The 16,842-nt window shown below is 34.8% G+C and overlaps 1 protein-coding gene across 2 annotated transcripts in view; it reads right to left on the bottom strand.

Moving 5' to 3' along the window:
• The window catches only part of LOC105248612, a 277,209-nt gene that overhangs the window by 167,152 nt on the left and 93,215 nt on the right, over nt 1–16,842 (bottom strand). For both annotated transcript variants that reach the window (XM_025409500.1, XM_025409506.1), the window contains exons 7-8: nt 16,568–16,761; nt 9,931–9,976 (exon numbers count right to left, since the gene is read on the bottom strand). In XM_025409500.1, the coding sequence (XP_025265285.1) occupies nt 9,931–9,976; nt 16,568–16,761 (240 nt within the window). The remainder of the gene's footprint in view (nt 1–9,930; nt 9,977–16,567; nt 16,762–16,842) is intronic.

The following is a 16,842-nucleotide window of genomic DNA, read 5'->3' as shown; positions in this document are numbered from 1 at the left end:
TCACGTTGTTGTCGAGAAACACCGAAGACCCGCGCAAAAACGTTCACACTCCAAGAAAAGTGCTCCGTGATGCATCGAAACTGCGAGTTTATTGATACGAGTGTTTGTTAAGCCGGAAACGTATCATGTTAAATAATTCCATTCTCCCCGAAGCTAAAGAAAATATTTATATTTTCAAATTGAACGAGCGATCATAGAAGAAAGGTGTGAAAAATTAATCATAATATTAATTTATCATATTAAATAATTGAAAATATTTATCTTTCAAATTGAACAAGCGATCATATTATAGAAGATGTGAAAAATTAATCATAATATTAATTTATCATATTAAATAATTATTTTCGACATTTAATCTCTTAAAAAATTGGAAATATACTGAAAAACGTTCTTTTCGTAATTATTTCATCTATCAGAATCTTATAATTTAAATTGCAAAAGTGATAGCGCAAATATTTTCTTTCGTTATAAATGCATATTTATGTCGAACGAGATCAATTGAAAAAATCGTTACAAAAAAACATGCAGCAGGTATCTATTATGAATGGCTCACGAGCAGTCAGAGAATATAAGAGAATAATGAGAGTTGAGGCTTAAAATATCCATCTGCTCCTTGACAGGTAAATCGATAAGGGAAAATAAATATGGATGAGTATTGTCAGATATTGATTTCCGAGACACATATTGATCTCATCTGTCAAATTCAATAGCGGCACGTATTCTAGAAGCTATTTGAAATCCAGAGACGTACGATAAGTAAATAGTAGCGAGAACGAAAAAGTTATAGTAATGAAAAAGTTAAAACATTTCTAGAAATTCAGAAAATTATGAAAACAAAAAATTTGACTGAAAAGTTTTTACAAATATTCATTAAAATTCAAATTAAATTTCAAATTTGACTAAAAACAAAAAAAAAAGAACGTAAAATTTTTCCCACAAATTCTAGCGAAAATGAAAGTTGCTTCAAATGCGAGCATTATCATTTATTATACGCAGTCTTGATTTCTATTCATTCAACATGACAATCAAAATGAGATCTTGAGTCTTGAGAGACACGCGGAATCAAGCCGGAGGCAAGAATCGGCCATTTTGATGAGCAAGAACAAGTTATATCGCGCGTAGTAAAAGTTCCTTTTTCTCTGATTGTCTCTAACGATCTAACTAACTTTTCATCGCCATTAGGAAGTCGAAGAAAGCGACTCTTTGTCGAGGAGAAAGGTACCACCATAAGTGAGGATGGCTGTTTTCCTCTTTCAAAGCTTTCGAAATCGACATGTTTTCGCCAACATGTACATTCTAATTTCTGAAGCTACAAGTTTGCGCTGAAATTAATCAGCAACTCGTTTCTAATCGGAGACGCCATGTCCATCGCATTTAACACATACTTTTATGTTAATTTGATATGTAAAAGCGAATCTATATAAGCAAATAAAATTGAAATATCAAGAAATAAATTTGTTTAAGAATATTTAATATTTTTTCCAAACTTTACATTTTCTATATTTGATAATATTGCTTCTAAAAAATTTAATAATTATTAGATTCGAGTTTTGAAAGATATGATTATCCGTCTGACCAAAAGCTTCATATTTAAAATTTATTATTTATTTTTTAATTGTTTTTTTGAATTCTCTTTTCTATCTAATTTTCCAATTCGAGCCTCGTTTCCGTCATTAGATCCTAAATTTTAAATAAATTTACATTGAAATTAATTAGTAATCTCATTCTTTTAGTCAGAAATGATATATTGCATTTAATACATCTTTAATCTTAATTTGACTTAAAAAGTGAATTTATAAACAAATTTATAAACAAATAAAATTAAAACTTTGAGATAAATTTGTTTAAAAATATTTAACATTTTTTCAAACTCTTCTTTATTTTCTGTATTTGACAACATTGATTCTAGGAAATAATTACTATAAATTCAATAATTATATTAAATTCAAGTCTCAAAAAAAATTATTAGCTTCCAATACTGACGAAAAATTTTACATTTAAAGTTTATTATTTATTATTATTTTTTCCAGTTTTCTGTCTAATTCAAGTTTCCAATTTACATTTCATTTCCGTCAACACGTAGATCCTAATTTCCGAAATTCTAAATTTGTACTGAAATTAATCTCATTTCTAATCAGAAATGACGCGTTCATTGCATTTTATATCTTTAATCTTTTGATATGTAAGAACAGATATTTGATGAAGTAAATGAACAAAAATTTTCAAGTTTCAAAGGATAAATTTGTTTAAGAATATTTTTGCAAAAAAAAACTTTTCTTTACTTCCTATATGTGACTTAACATTGTTTCCAAAATATTTAACAATTATTAGCTTCGAGCCTCGAAAAAAGATTATCTATTATTATTTATTATTATTTTTTCAATCTTCACTTCAAGTTTACAATTCTTCTTCTTTTCGCATGTAAATGAAAATTATTCCGATCCTTGGCTCTCCACAAATACCCCACTCATGACTCTTAACATTTTCTTTCCTTCAAACATTTGCCAACAAGAGCCGGGGAAAATAGATCGAGTTATCTTGGTATAAAATCAAATTCCGAGTTACGCTAACAAGCTTTCGCGCGTCGTTGCAAGCTCGATAGCGACACGATCGATACGTTTCTCCAAAGTCATCGTGGCATATGCAAATTAATCGGCGTCCCGTAAGACTTCTGCGTATCCGCGAAAAGGAAAGAAAAGACGAGGAGAAAAAAAAAGAAGCTCGAACAGATCCCGGTCGCGGAGAAAGCTGCGAATGGGTAAAAATGCGACGACACGTGCGAACATATGTGCGCGCACAAAAGGTGCCCCTCTTCAAGGTTACTCAGCATCTCTCGGACGCGCGCGACGATGGAGAGATTTATTGCGCAAGCCGCGGCGTATATTGTCGAAGGAAAGCGGTAATCACGATGCTTAACGAGCGATTTGTGGCACTTTACAGTGACGACATCTCGCCGGTAACAGATTGCGACGGTCTCGCAAGCGTCTCCCGATCATCTCGTCGTCCGCTCCGGACTCGGCGAGACGCATCTGATGACGGGGAGATGACTGTCCGTCATCTGGTGCACTCGGCGTGATTATGTCAATGTGCTGTTACGCGAATTATTTACAGTTACGTCGCTAAATCATCGCATTCGGACGAGAATATTCCCGTTCTACGGAGCATTGATCTCTCTCAATCGAGAGACTGCTAAGATAATAAAAATTCCGGGGTAAATAAAAACGTTTAAAAAAAAAAAGATTGCGATTTTTAGAACACGCTCTAATATTTCAAATGCCCTTTAATCGTCTATTCATTTTCGGAGCTTTTTGTATCGATTAGAAATGCTTCATCGCGTTATTGGAATACGATGATCTTCGTCTGCGGTTTATAAGCATCGCGCGATAAGCGTATATTTATAAATAAGTGGAAAATTATAGTATGACCTTTCGCAGCATCGTCTAAACCGAGCGATCGAGATGAAGGACTGCGGTTATTAAATCGCTGAAAATTACGAGGCAAAATACCGGAACTATCATATTACAAGATATCAAAAAAAAATAGTGCTTCAGAAATTGAAAAAAAAAATTAATGCTTAAAATATATAAAAATAAAAATAAAAAATACATTTACAAAATATCATTACTTGCAATATCTTCTTTGCTTTTAATTAAACGTCAGTGTTATCACAGATATTTTTAACATTAAAACAGATTGCTCTTTTAAATGTCCCTCTTTAATCAGCGTTTTAATAAATATTGTAAAAAGAGCAGTTGAAAATATTAATACAAATATTAATGTAAAAAAAATAAATATTAATATAAAAGATAAATCGCAAAATTAAATGAATAATTTTACTTCGAAATCTCATATTAATATATAGCGAGAACAATTTGAAAAAATATTAACGAGAGAAATTAAATGTCGATAAAAAATTACAGATATGATACCGTATGCTCATGTATGTGTGTGCGAGATGTCACCCACGAGGCGTGATCGGTTTAATCGCGATATATCCGCATCTAGTCGCTTAGCATCTCAGCTTAGCGAATCAATAAATAAGCTGCTATTAGATAAACCGCGGTCTTTTTCTCGACGGTTTGTCAACGAGGGTCAACAATGACCGGCGAGACATGGGAGGGAAACCGGCGCCTTTCTCCCAGCGTAACATTGTTCGAGTCGATCTTGCCAAACGGCGAGATTAAATACTTCCCGGACAAACAATAAGAAAGCTATCTCCTTGTACGATCGGGTATCGATCTTAATTCGGTATTGTTACGAAACGTCACTCAGCCATTGGCTAACGCGGAACGAACGAACTCCAAAGTTCGCAACAAGCAATGGATGAAGAGACTTTACACCGAACATTTTCTATTTATATTTATATTTATATTTATATCTATATTTAGATCTCTATTTATATTTATATTTATATATCTATATTTATATTTGCATTTATATTTACATTTATATTAAAGAGGACAAATAAAAGTCTCAATTCAAACAAGTTGCATTAATCAAGACCGATATTACTCGTAATTAACGTCTGTTTTATGATCCTTTAAAGTGCGATAATTTAGATAATCGACGATTTAGATAATCGATACGCGAGTTGCGTAAGGGGAAAGTAAATTTTGCTCGCCTACTTCAAAAGAATCTAGATGTCCGCGTGAATAGAACAAATTACATTTCATAATAGATGTAAAAGGAGTTTTGCAGTATTTAAGTTTTACACGCTATAAAACCGATGTAGAGCCTCGATCGTCGTCCTCGTCGTGATATCGCGGTCACGCCTCGTTTCGCAAAATCGTGTAAGTTTCGCAAAACTAGCGACGAAGGGACGGAAGGCGACTGTCGCCTCGAATAATTTTGCGGCAAAATGGCGAACGCAAGTGGAGCGCGACCGCCGTGCGACAGCGTCGAACTTCGCGGATTCCTCCTGTCAATAAAGTCGCTGTCACGCTTCGATGGACACTTCGCGACGAGGACCGCCGCGATTCTGGCGTATTTTTAGCGCAGGAAATTTCATCGGATAAAAATAGTGCGGGAACGAACAAAGTTACGGCGCACCGTTTCCGTTAAAACTTGCTCTTTGGTGCAGCCCATGAGGAATCCGAGGGAAGATCCCCGCATCTCTGCAATTAAACTGTATGAAAGTGCTGCCAGATGCGCGTATTTTAGGGGAACAGATGATACAGAAGTCCGATTGCACTACGAAAATCGAGGAAGTATTCGAAATTCCCGGCTATCATTGGAAAAATCTCCGACAAATCTAGCGAAATTTGTTAATATAAAAACTTGTCGTTTTGCTTATAATTCTCTGAGCTATCCATGTTTTACAGAACAATATTTTTTATATTTTTGTGTTTTTTGTAATAAGTCTAAAATGTTTAATATATAATATTATATATAATTTTATTTCTTAAAAAAAATTAAATAAAATAAAATTAATAAAAATATTATATTCTGGTCCTAAATTCTTGAAGCTTATTTTGTTAAGAGATTTTAACTTTTGATATTAAATATCTTTTACTAGGAAAATCAATTTATCGCTCGAATAATAATATAATAAAAAATTTTTTAAAAAATCTAATAAAATTTTAATAATTTATTTTCTTTCAACACAAAAAACTTTCCTGATAATTCCTCATTTTTCAAAAGAGTGACAGTTCCATTACTCGTTGACATATTAAATTTTGATACAACAATCTAGAAATTATTAAAATTTTTGATCGCTCATTACAAAGAAATTACGTCTCCGAATTAGAAGCGAGCAAAACTTAATCACTGACAACTACAAATATTTTTAAATATCTGTATTACTAATGCGTTACGTCAACGAGTGGTGATGGATGACGGATACCAAGCGTTGTTCAAAAGCGCGGGCGCGCGAGTTTGACAGGACTGCGTCCGAAAATTATAAAACACTTTTTCCAAGAAGAAACAGCTGCTGCAAAATATCGTTTCGTCCCCCTAACTCTTCCCTCTAAAATGGAATCTATATTAAACGCGTCAAACATTCTCTAATAATGACGTGCAAAAGTAGCAAATTTGTCCCAACAAAACACTCGATCTACAATTACTTTCTCCCACGCACTTGAACATTTTTCATAATAAAAATTCGAAGACTGACTCGTAAAGTAAGAAGGAAGGAGCACGCATTTTCACACCGATAGGGTTAAGGAATTTAAATCGACCAGGATATATCCTGCTGCATGCCTCTTTCAAAATCCATCTATGATCGCTCGGATCAATCGCTCCCCCTGGCCTCTCCGAGACGCGGCCGATTATTAATTATATACCTCTGGGCGATCACCTGGGAGATTAAACGCGCGCGTGCGACAGTCGGCTCGCGCAAGCCGCGTGCAACGGAGTGCCACTTCGCAAACTGCGGGTTCAACGCCGCGGTGGCTGTGATAGCGACGACTGGCGACGACTTCCATCGGAGGATGGAATAAAAGCCGCCGCCGACGACGACGGCGACGGCGGCGCCGCGGCGCAAGCGTCCCGCGCGATCCGCTCCTCCTTTCGCTTTATTATCTTTTTTTTTTTTTTTTTCGCGAACCGATCGAATCATCTGTCAAATGCGCCGGTGTCGCGCACACAAACGCCTGATTCCGATTAATTCGTAAAAATTCCTATCGATGATCGCGAATCTGCGTATGCGATTTCAGTGTCCTTGCTTTGAAAGGATTCTGTTATGTAATGCTCGAGCGATCGCACGGTTTATTAAATGTGTGTCTTTTCGATGGAAACGATGTAGATTGAAAAGCAATCGATAATATTGAAAGAATTAATGAGAATTACGAGAGATAATTTTTTTAATTTGCCGAGATGTCTTCGTATTATTTTAAATTGGAAAAGTTTGCAAGAAAGGCTGAGAGTCTGTAATTATGATATTAAGAAGTTTATAAAAATACGTTTCCATGTTGACGAAAGAAGCTTTCTTTTGTCATGTTTCAAATATCGATCCATTCCCGATGGCATGTATATGTATTGGTATACATATACGTACGATTGTAGGATACTGCTCTAGTTTTCTTGGCAAGGATTAATCCGATATTACTGTAACGCGCTTTTCAAACTGTCATTTGTCCCAGTTCCTCCTATTCGTGTATCCTATCAGTGGCTTTCTAGGCCATTTGAAGCAAACTATATAAGAGCCATTTTATTTGATGGAATTACAATAAAATTCAACAAATGTATTGATATTTATTGTGTTGTCTGTAGTTGCTTCGAAATATTAATAACATAAAGAGAAATGATAATATTATATCAAATAATATATAAATACTAAGTGTTGTTAAAGGATATTATAAATTCGCACGTGAGAAAAATATAATAAATTTCATCAACAAGTTTTCAATCATTTCATTGAATTTCTATCTTTGAGATAGCAATTTATGAACGTACTCAATACGTGCAATTTAAAATATATTTTTCAATTAAAAAATCGTATTCTTTTTCTCTCTCTACACGTCAAAAAATTCTTTCCCGTGTCGTTTTAAAATAAAATTATCGCGAAAAATATGAGATATTTTATGGAAATGTGATTTTCACCATCCAAATACGAGAAGCAAGACCTTTACATCAACGGTAAACTTGATCGTTAATCACAATCATCGCTGCAGTGCCATCGGCTATAAATTCTTAGAAATAATTTATTGCTTCGAATTATTTCGCGCCGATTATTTTCCGCAGTGTAAATTAAGCGCGATTTTCTCCGCCAGTTTATTTGGCTATGAAAAAATAACCAGAAAGATGGTAAATATACGCGAGTGGTTATTCATTCGAATCGTCAATGGAGAGGCAACAAACTAATCTTTTATCGCCATTCACTAGGCCATTGTTCTATTTGCTTTTATGTTACCAAATTCGAATGGTATTAATTCGATTTGATGCGCGAGACGTGTTCTCGAATGATTGATTTTACCACCGGAGAATTCAACGAAATAAATCATATTTATTTTGCATCATCGTATTAAAAAAAATAAACTATTTTCTCGATAATAAAAAAAACATTAATTAAATAAAAAAAAACTCAATATTTACCTTTCCCTTTTTGCGCAATTTTTGAAGAAAATTCGGTCATTTGCGATTAAATTTCACGACGTATTGTACTACACATGATCCGGTGAAAAAAAAAATCGATAGTTCTTCATTGACCGTTGAGGAAAATATGGCGCAAACTTTTTATTTTTACATCGGGTAATAAATATCTTGTGCGAGGCCGGCGATGCAGGGGAAGTAATTTTCTAGTTCAAGGCGGCAGAGAGGTACCTATTTTCCACTCTGTCGCGAGTCATCACGGAGAGCCGCTTCTTTTCATCCGCCATATTTCTATCGCGAGATTTATTCGATTAGCGCGTTGCCGATTAAATCGCCGCGGGCGAGAAGGAAAGTGCATTTGCCGGTGCATCCATAGATGCGTACTAACCTAGGGCGTGCCCATACCGGAAGTCGTAATCACGTCGCACCATGGGATCGCGAGAAGCAATTAGTTCGCGTCGATAATTAATTAAACTTTCGCGATCGAATTCGACACAATACAAACGCACGAGCTCCAGATAGGAAGCGATGGAACTTTCATATAAAGCGCGATAGAGAACACGATATCGGGAGGGTCTCTCTCGACATCTATCATTATTTTTACATTATCATAGAGAAGTTAATTAAACCCCTTTCTTCCTTTTATATCTCATACGCGCACCTCTCTCGTTTTTATACATTTATTTATTTGAAATAAATTCAAGATAAATGTGGCATAAATATAAATCTAAGTACGACAAAAATTTGATTAATATTAGACTATATCTTATTTTATATTTCAGAAATTATATTTTAAAATAATTCCTAGAAATTATGTTTCACTTGCTTAATAAAAATAGAGAGACTTGGTGGTAATCTCTGCAAAACTTGATCAATCTCGGCGCAATGTTGAACATTGCGAGAAAATTACGCGGATATCTTCAATTAATTTCGTGCTACGCAACTGAGAATATTACACGCGCGTTAAGTCTAGCCGGAGCATCCCCTCACGTAATGAACTCCCAGACACCGCATTAATGTATCACCGGCGAAGGGTCCGAGGGCGAAAATTCCGCTGTTTCCAACGCGCCGCCGCAAATTGCATTCGACTGCGTTGCGAAGGAAAATTGATTACGCGCTAAACTCGTTATCGGACCCGATATATTATTCGATGGAGATCGGCCTCATCGATCGATCGCAGTCGCAGTTTGATCGTTTCGTTCGCACGACCAAAGATGTCAATATCCATTTTCGCTTGCGCCGGGATCGTTTGCATTTCCATGCGGGTGGCGCAAATTAATGGCAGATTGGCGTCGTAAGCTGATCGAATTATCGTTCAAATGTAATCAAATGCGAGCTCGCCAACATTATATACATGGTGTGTTTCAGAGAAACCGCGTTTTCCGTTTTAGAGATAACCGAATTCCTCACGAATTAAGTAACAAAAGGCATTTTCATTCGTATTTAATTTGCAATTTAAAACTAATAAGTCTTGTGTATAATTCAATATTTAATTTATGTAACTTTAATTTCATAATTTCTCGGCATTTTTTAATATACATTTAATTATGCCCTCATTTCGCATGTATCCATCTCTCTTTAAGCAGCAAAAACGAATATATCGCGTTATAAAACACGTGCACAGCTCACGAATGATTTTCATATTTCAATTAATTTAATTATTTTCAATTATTCAATTAATTAAACGCACAAGAAATTGAAATAATTACTCTCGCTTGATTGCAGGATTCTTTTCAAGTCTACGCGATAATCAATCAGTATCACCTTAAATCGATTCGTTTTTTCGATTATTAAAAGTTTGCCGTGTGCATCCGAGAAATAAAAGTTACGGAAAACGTATTGTTATAGTATTGACTTCGATAGGTTCGTGTAATGATCGAGTGAGAATGGTCGTTCACTTACCTGATAGTTGGCGTTCCGACTGCGAGCGTGGCTGCTGCTGCAAGCTCTGAAAACAGGGGAACATATGTCATTGACTTGAGAAATAACGGAAAATATTTTATTTAATATTTTATTATATTTCTTATATACAATAAAATCTTTTCAAGTTTGAAAATTTTTAATTTCCTTATTATATTTTCAAAATATAAATTAAATGAAGATTATTTATTTATTTAAATAAATTAAATGTTAAGAAAATTTTTTATTTGTCGAATAATCATCTAATTAATTTAATGACAAACGAGTTAAATTATTAAATAAAATTTGATTATTAATAATATTATAATATTTATTTTTTCACATTTTAAAGTGTAAAAAATAAAATAAAAGATAAATTTAAAAGATTAATTTATTTCAAATATTTATAGTAAGTTGTAAGAGAAAAAAATAAAGTATATAAAAAATAATATTTAACTAATATAAATACCAAGGAAAATTCAATTGAACTTCGGCTTAGATTAATAAAATAAATATGTTTGAAAATTCAAAATATAATTTGATTGATAAGGTAAAATAATAATGTATTTAATATTAATTAATATTAAAATATATGAAATATATGAAATAATAATAGATAATAACGCTATTACAGCTCCAAGTTAAACGATTAAACGTGAAACAGCATGAGCAAAGAGAAAATATTATTCAGGTTGAATGTGAATGAAGGTTACTGTTTGACTTACAAGGATAAAATTCTCTCAAAATATATAAAGATATTCAAGATTAATAATTGAAAATATAAAAATAAAGGTTCTCTCCCTAAATTCTGGTGTCGGTATCTTTTATGAGAAGAGACTCTTGCAAATTGTGCCTGCAAATTGCGGGTGTCAAGGATCGAAAGAGCGCCTTTAGATCGCGAATCATGCATTTAACTGCAGTCAGATGTACCGCGCGATGACAATATTTCTCGAACTATTGCCGCGGTAAAAGGATCGCTCGAAATAAATTGGTTCTTCCGTTTAACGACTAGTTAATGAACTAGTAGAGCCTGTTTTATATCTCGGTGCTAGATAGGCCGGTTTCGAAGAACCGCGGCACGTACGCTATTTGAAACGTCTCTCGAGAGATTCCGAGTGAATTCCTAATTACGATATGCACACAGAGATATTATATTAGTGTGCATTTAATTTAATCGTTTAAGAGCTGATAACGTAATTTTATACTATTATATATCGGAAAAGAACCGGTTCTTTAACTTTTCAGAGACGTTTTATTGCCCGATAATATTGCGCGGACACAAAAGACGCGATCGTAATCCTTATATCGGGGATTCTAACTAATATTCCACTTTCTGGCAGAACAAAAGATAACTAATAATCGACGCGGCCGAGCCATGACCCACTTGCAATATTGAGTCGACCTCGAAAACAACCGTGACCTTATCTACATCGTGCCCCGTCGACCATATATCGATCGATATCTCTCCAATATTCACGAAAAAAATGGAGAAGCTCGTAATTGACCTTAAGAATTCACAGGCGATTCGTCGTTCTCCGAAAAGGGCATCGTCAACTCAATTATTCATCTCCCTTTGCACAGAATCATTAAGCGTAAAATTAAAATGAAAGGAGCGACGTAAAAATTAAGAAATTAATGAAGTGAATTAATGTTAAGTACAATATTGTTATACGACTTTCGAGAGAACGCTTATATATTTTTACGTTCTTCTTTGTTTAATTTCGCCTCTCATTATTATTTTAAGAAATTCAATTATTAAACTTTCATGGCGAAATGATACAAACGAGGCGCAACTAAAATAAAGACGATATCACGAAACGAATGTGTGATTGTGAGAAGGGAATTTTATTATGTGCGGAAAATTATGAGTATCTCCAGGTATCGATGTCATATATTTAAAAGTCGTAGACTCTAGCCGTAGAATATTTTTCAAACAGAACCGTATAGGCTACATATTTGTCTTTTTTACGATTTATTAGGCTTCAAAGCCAATCCCACGAGAAACTCTCAAACAAAAGTTATATCGTTTCCCGGGATCTTCGCCTACAAACGAGATACGAGATGAAACAATGAGACGCAGAGAGATATGCCATACTTTTGCTGAAAATTTCTCTGTAGTCTCAAACAAATGTATCTCTTTCTGAACCGTTATATTCCGAGAAGCATATTTTACATAAGTGCGTCATTGCAGTGTCTTGGCAGTTTCGAAAATAAATATATCCCCGATCTGCATTTTATTTTACCATACGCTTCCGTTTATATAAAAATAGACAATAATATTTTACGAAAACATCAACAGAGAATTAAATCATTCTTTAGGACCTACAAAAATAAAAGAAAAAATCAACAACAGATGATATTAAAAAAAAAAAAAAAAAAAAAAAAATATATATATATATATATATATATATATATATTAACATCAATAATTTAAATTATTTTCTAAATTAATAAAAGAAAAAAAATTATAAATTTATTTAAATTATTTTCATTTGTAGATACTAAAGATTGATTTAATGGTTTTGAAAAGTTTATTTAAGGATATTTAAGGATGTTTTGTATCTACAATCCCAGCAAAAAGTAGCTGAAAATCAATATTGACAAATATCCACTTTTAGTGTATTTTGAGTATGAGAAATTGTGTGGAATATTAATTTGATAATTGATTAATATAATTTGATCTCAGCTACAGCGCAGAATTGTATTTTTTAATATTTATTGCGTTTTTTATGAAATATTCCGAATTTTGTTAATCGAAATGATTAACTTTTGGCAGAGAATTTTGCCTTGTAACAGATACATGGCTAATTTCATTGAATTATATTTAATATCTTTTTAACCAGTTAGTACTTGTATAATATTATTTGACCAAATATTTCCTCTGTATCTAAACTTTTGCAAATTTTAAACATTTCTGAATATTATTTCCATGTGTTTTTGTCATTTGAATCGACGTGATTATACGTTTCCCATAACAACACATGTTAATTCGCTGCAAATTAAAATCCTTATATAATAACTTGTGAACGCTTTAGCGAATCGATTTAAAAAATGTACTGAAGATTCTAAACATATGTAAGGACATTCTGTACAATTTTCATTAAATTCTCAATATTTTGAAAATAGGTACAAAACATCCTCAAGATAGAGAGAATAAATATATTTATATCGACTTCTACTGAATTTTTCTCAAATTAACTGTCAAGAAAAGAATGGAACAAAATTAAACAGAATAAAATTAAATAAAATTAAACATAATTAACACACAATAGAGCAGAATTAAATAGAATAAAATAGAATTAACAAGGAAAAAAATAAAAAATAACCGTCTGTAAGACATAAATTGTTAACGCTTGTGAAATTGGTCGATTAAAATTTTCGTTCCTGGCTGCACATTTGGTTCGTTACGGATGCCGGATCCGGAAAAGAGCAACTGTGCGTCATTCGCAATCTCCAAAAGAAAGAGAAGCAAGAAAGAGAAAGAGAAAGAGAGAGAGAGAGAGAGACGCGTTTAAAGCCCAAGTTTTCCAGCGGCCTTCGTGCACGCGTACGTGATAGACCACACGGCGTGGCTATATTCAAGATCCGAGGATGCCAACCGATTAATACGCCGCCACGGCTGGCTGCCCCATTAGCTTTGATCGCTCACCAACACGGACGATCCAGTACCGGGTGTTCACGCGCGACTTCCGCGCGATGGGTGTTTACCGAGAGGCAACGTGCTCACTCGAGCGCGAATCTCCTCGTGTACTGACACTTCATTGATAATTTGCATACGCGGCCGCCGCGTCCAACGAAAACCGCCGGGATATAAATGCGCGGATAAATGCGCGCGTGCGTCAAAGGTCGAGAGCCACGATCGGATTCACAAACAGAATACGAATGCGAGCCCGGTAACGTTAGGTTTGCGATCCAAGTGGGCTACCGGTTGCCACCGAATATATTCCAGGCAAATAGAATATTGACTCCTGTCTCTCTAGCATCGGGTGCGCTCATGCGAAGCGCCGCTTTTACCGTCAAAGACTGACCTTGCGCGATATTCGTCGCGCATGAAGCGAACGATTCTCGAGAACGATTCTCGAGACGGGAGTGTCGAGGAAACAATAAGCGCGACCTATCTGACTGCTCGTCCATTTACTCCAGGTAAATTCGATTCGCAAATAACGATTAATTGCCGATGTTAATAGGGCAAACGGCGTTTCTATCGGTCAAGTCCATTACTTTCACGGTGAGTCCGTAAAAGGAGTATATTCGAATAATTAAGCGCAAATCAACTTCCACTTGAGAGTCGCGTCCTTTTATGCAAATGTTGGAATTAACTGCTAATGAGAAATTTACATGTAAATTTCACGCTTTAAATAATAATTTCCGTTTACCGATATTATACGTATGGCGTTTATGTAGGAAATTTGAGCAAATCCACGAACGCAAGTTGACGCAGCTGACTTTGACAGATGAATGTGAAAGTTGAGCGAATAGCAAATAATTTTTTTCTCATTAATAATAAATCGCGAGGATTAATTGTTCCTCTGGGCGATTAACCATGAGATCAATGGTGCACACGCCTAACTGAACGAGCAGATTGGCTCAACCGGTTCCCACGCGACGAGCTGGTTGGCGAGAAATTCCCGTCCCTCGCGAAACAGGTGAGTATTTACCTGTCGAGGAAGAGGGACACGTAACTCGGCAACAAAATGTCGATCTTACGACGCTCTTCGTGGTCCACGACATTTAGACTAGGCGAGGCAGGGCGCGAGGGACGCGATAATCAATGTCAAACGACGTACGCGCACCACGTGGGCAGAGACTAATAACCGTCCGTAAACACAACGGATCGCCGAACGCGGCCGAGGCCGAAGGGAGAGACGTATATCCAAGGTACACCCTGTGCATCGGATAATCTCGATATCCCGATAGCGTCGTACATGCGCCGCTGCCGCGCGATTAATGCCCGCCGTCGTGTCTAGGACGATACCCGATGTAAGCGTCCGGCCTCTCGTTCCACGAGGCATGCTCGAGTTGGCTATCGATATTATTTAAGGGACGCGATTCGTACTTGACGTCAATCGATGTTCGCTTACGTAAGCTCGCGCGCTCGCGTATTAAAGCAGGATAGCCGGGAAGGTATATTGTTACCTTCGACGTTCTACTGGCTCGGGTAATTAAGATCGGTCACGTACTGAGAAAAATTGTTTGATTGTATCAACAAGATGTATGATTGAAGGCATTTTGATTAAATCAAACAAGAATTTCTAGTTATCATGATAAGACTCGATTTTTTATATCTAGAACGTTAAATAGATTTTACTATTATTATTTAATAGATTTTATTTAATAGATTTTGTATTTATTATTTTCATTATTTTCATTTATTTTTATATTTATTATATTCATTATTTAATAGATTTTATATTCATTATTTTAATTTACTAGATTTAATTTATTAGATTTTATTATTTACTATTTTAATAGATTTTATAAGGATTTGGTTAGTATTTATTTGGTTGGATTTATAAAATTTCTTGTTACATTAATTTCTTTGCTTGCCACTCTTAAATTAACTCGTATTCAATATTTGCCATAATATGTATATAAAGAACTAATATTAACATTAAATCCAAAGTATATTTTTTTCTCTTACGAGCACTAGTGCCAGAAAGAGGACGTTAGCTCTCTGATTGTGTGTGTTTGAGCTGCATCCTCTTCTTGCATCACTGTTTATCAATTTAATTTCTAACAAATTGAATTTAAAATAATTTATTCAATAATCTGGATTGAATTTTATGCAATAATCGTGTTGGGATTCAGAATATTAAACAGACTTTTCAGATTATATGGAAAAAATTTTAGACGACTTGGTGCTGGTGAGTTTAGTATTATTAACCAGAAAATTTGGTAAATTTAACAGGAAGAAATTAATCAAATTCATCTGGTAATTCCTACAAGAATTCTGGTTCGTCCATTTTCCAACAAACATACTGGTTGAATCTACCAGAATTCTAATTAATGCAATCAGATTTTTTTCTCAATGCATTTATACTGGATCTTTTTTCCTGCATTCTTTTGCATCTGGTATGATTTCTGCATAGCTTTAATTTTATTTAGATTCCGATGAATGTTGAAGTATTCACAGAAATAATTATCTGACATCGTCAATTTAAGAGATTTTTTATTCGCATTAATTATTATTAATATATAAGTAAAATAATTTCAAATGTTTTTCTCGATTAATCGGACTCTATTGGAACTTTGATTCGCACCCAACGAAATGGCAAGAACAATACCAGAATTCTAATTAATGCAACCAGATTTTTTTCTCAGTGTAATCATGAGTGTTAATTTGCTCGTTTTAAATTGCTGAATCGTGACTAAAGAGCTGTAACAAATTCTGAAACTTGAATATAAGACCTTGAATATAGGATCAGATTCATCTGGTAATTCTTACAAGAATTCTTCGTCCATTTTCCAACAAACATACTGGTTGAATCTATCAGAATTCTAATTAATGCAACCAGATTTTTTTCTCAGTGCGCGAAATGTCCGGATCTCGAGAGAACGGATTGAGGGAATTTTTTGAATACAGAGTATATATTTGCTTTTTTCGATCCGATTTTTTGGATCTTTGACAAGAGAGACTCACCGGCACCTTCCCGTTAGCCTTCCCCGTGTCGTTGTTCTCTAACAACGGTGCACTGCTGCTCTTTCCGCCCATTTCCACGGCCAGAGGTTCTGGCTTCAGCTGGAGACTCGCCGCAGACGGCGAGGACGGCGCTCGGGGCGGCGTCTCGAGCAACTCGCCCGAGCTCAAGGAACTGCTCGCGGTAGTGGACAAGCCTATCACAAAAAAAAATAATAATAATCGAAGAATTAAGTTAAAACATATGTAATTAATTTACAAGGTGTCCCATGGAAAGC

The sequence above is a fragment of the Camponotus floridanus genome, unplaced genomic scaffold (assembly GCF_003227725.1).
Source record: "Camponotus floridanus strain SB8 unplaced genomic scaffold, Cflo_v7.5 scaffold10, whole genome shotgun sequence".
NCBI classification, from domain to species: Eukaryota; Metazoa; Arthropoda; class Insecta; order Hymenoptera; family Formicidae; genus Camponotus; species Camponotus floridanus.
Note: the sequence above shows the minus strand (reverse complement) of the source record. Positions and strands in the feature narration are given on the sequence as shown.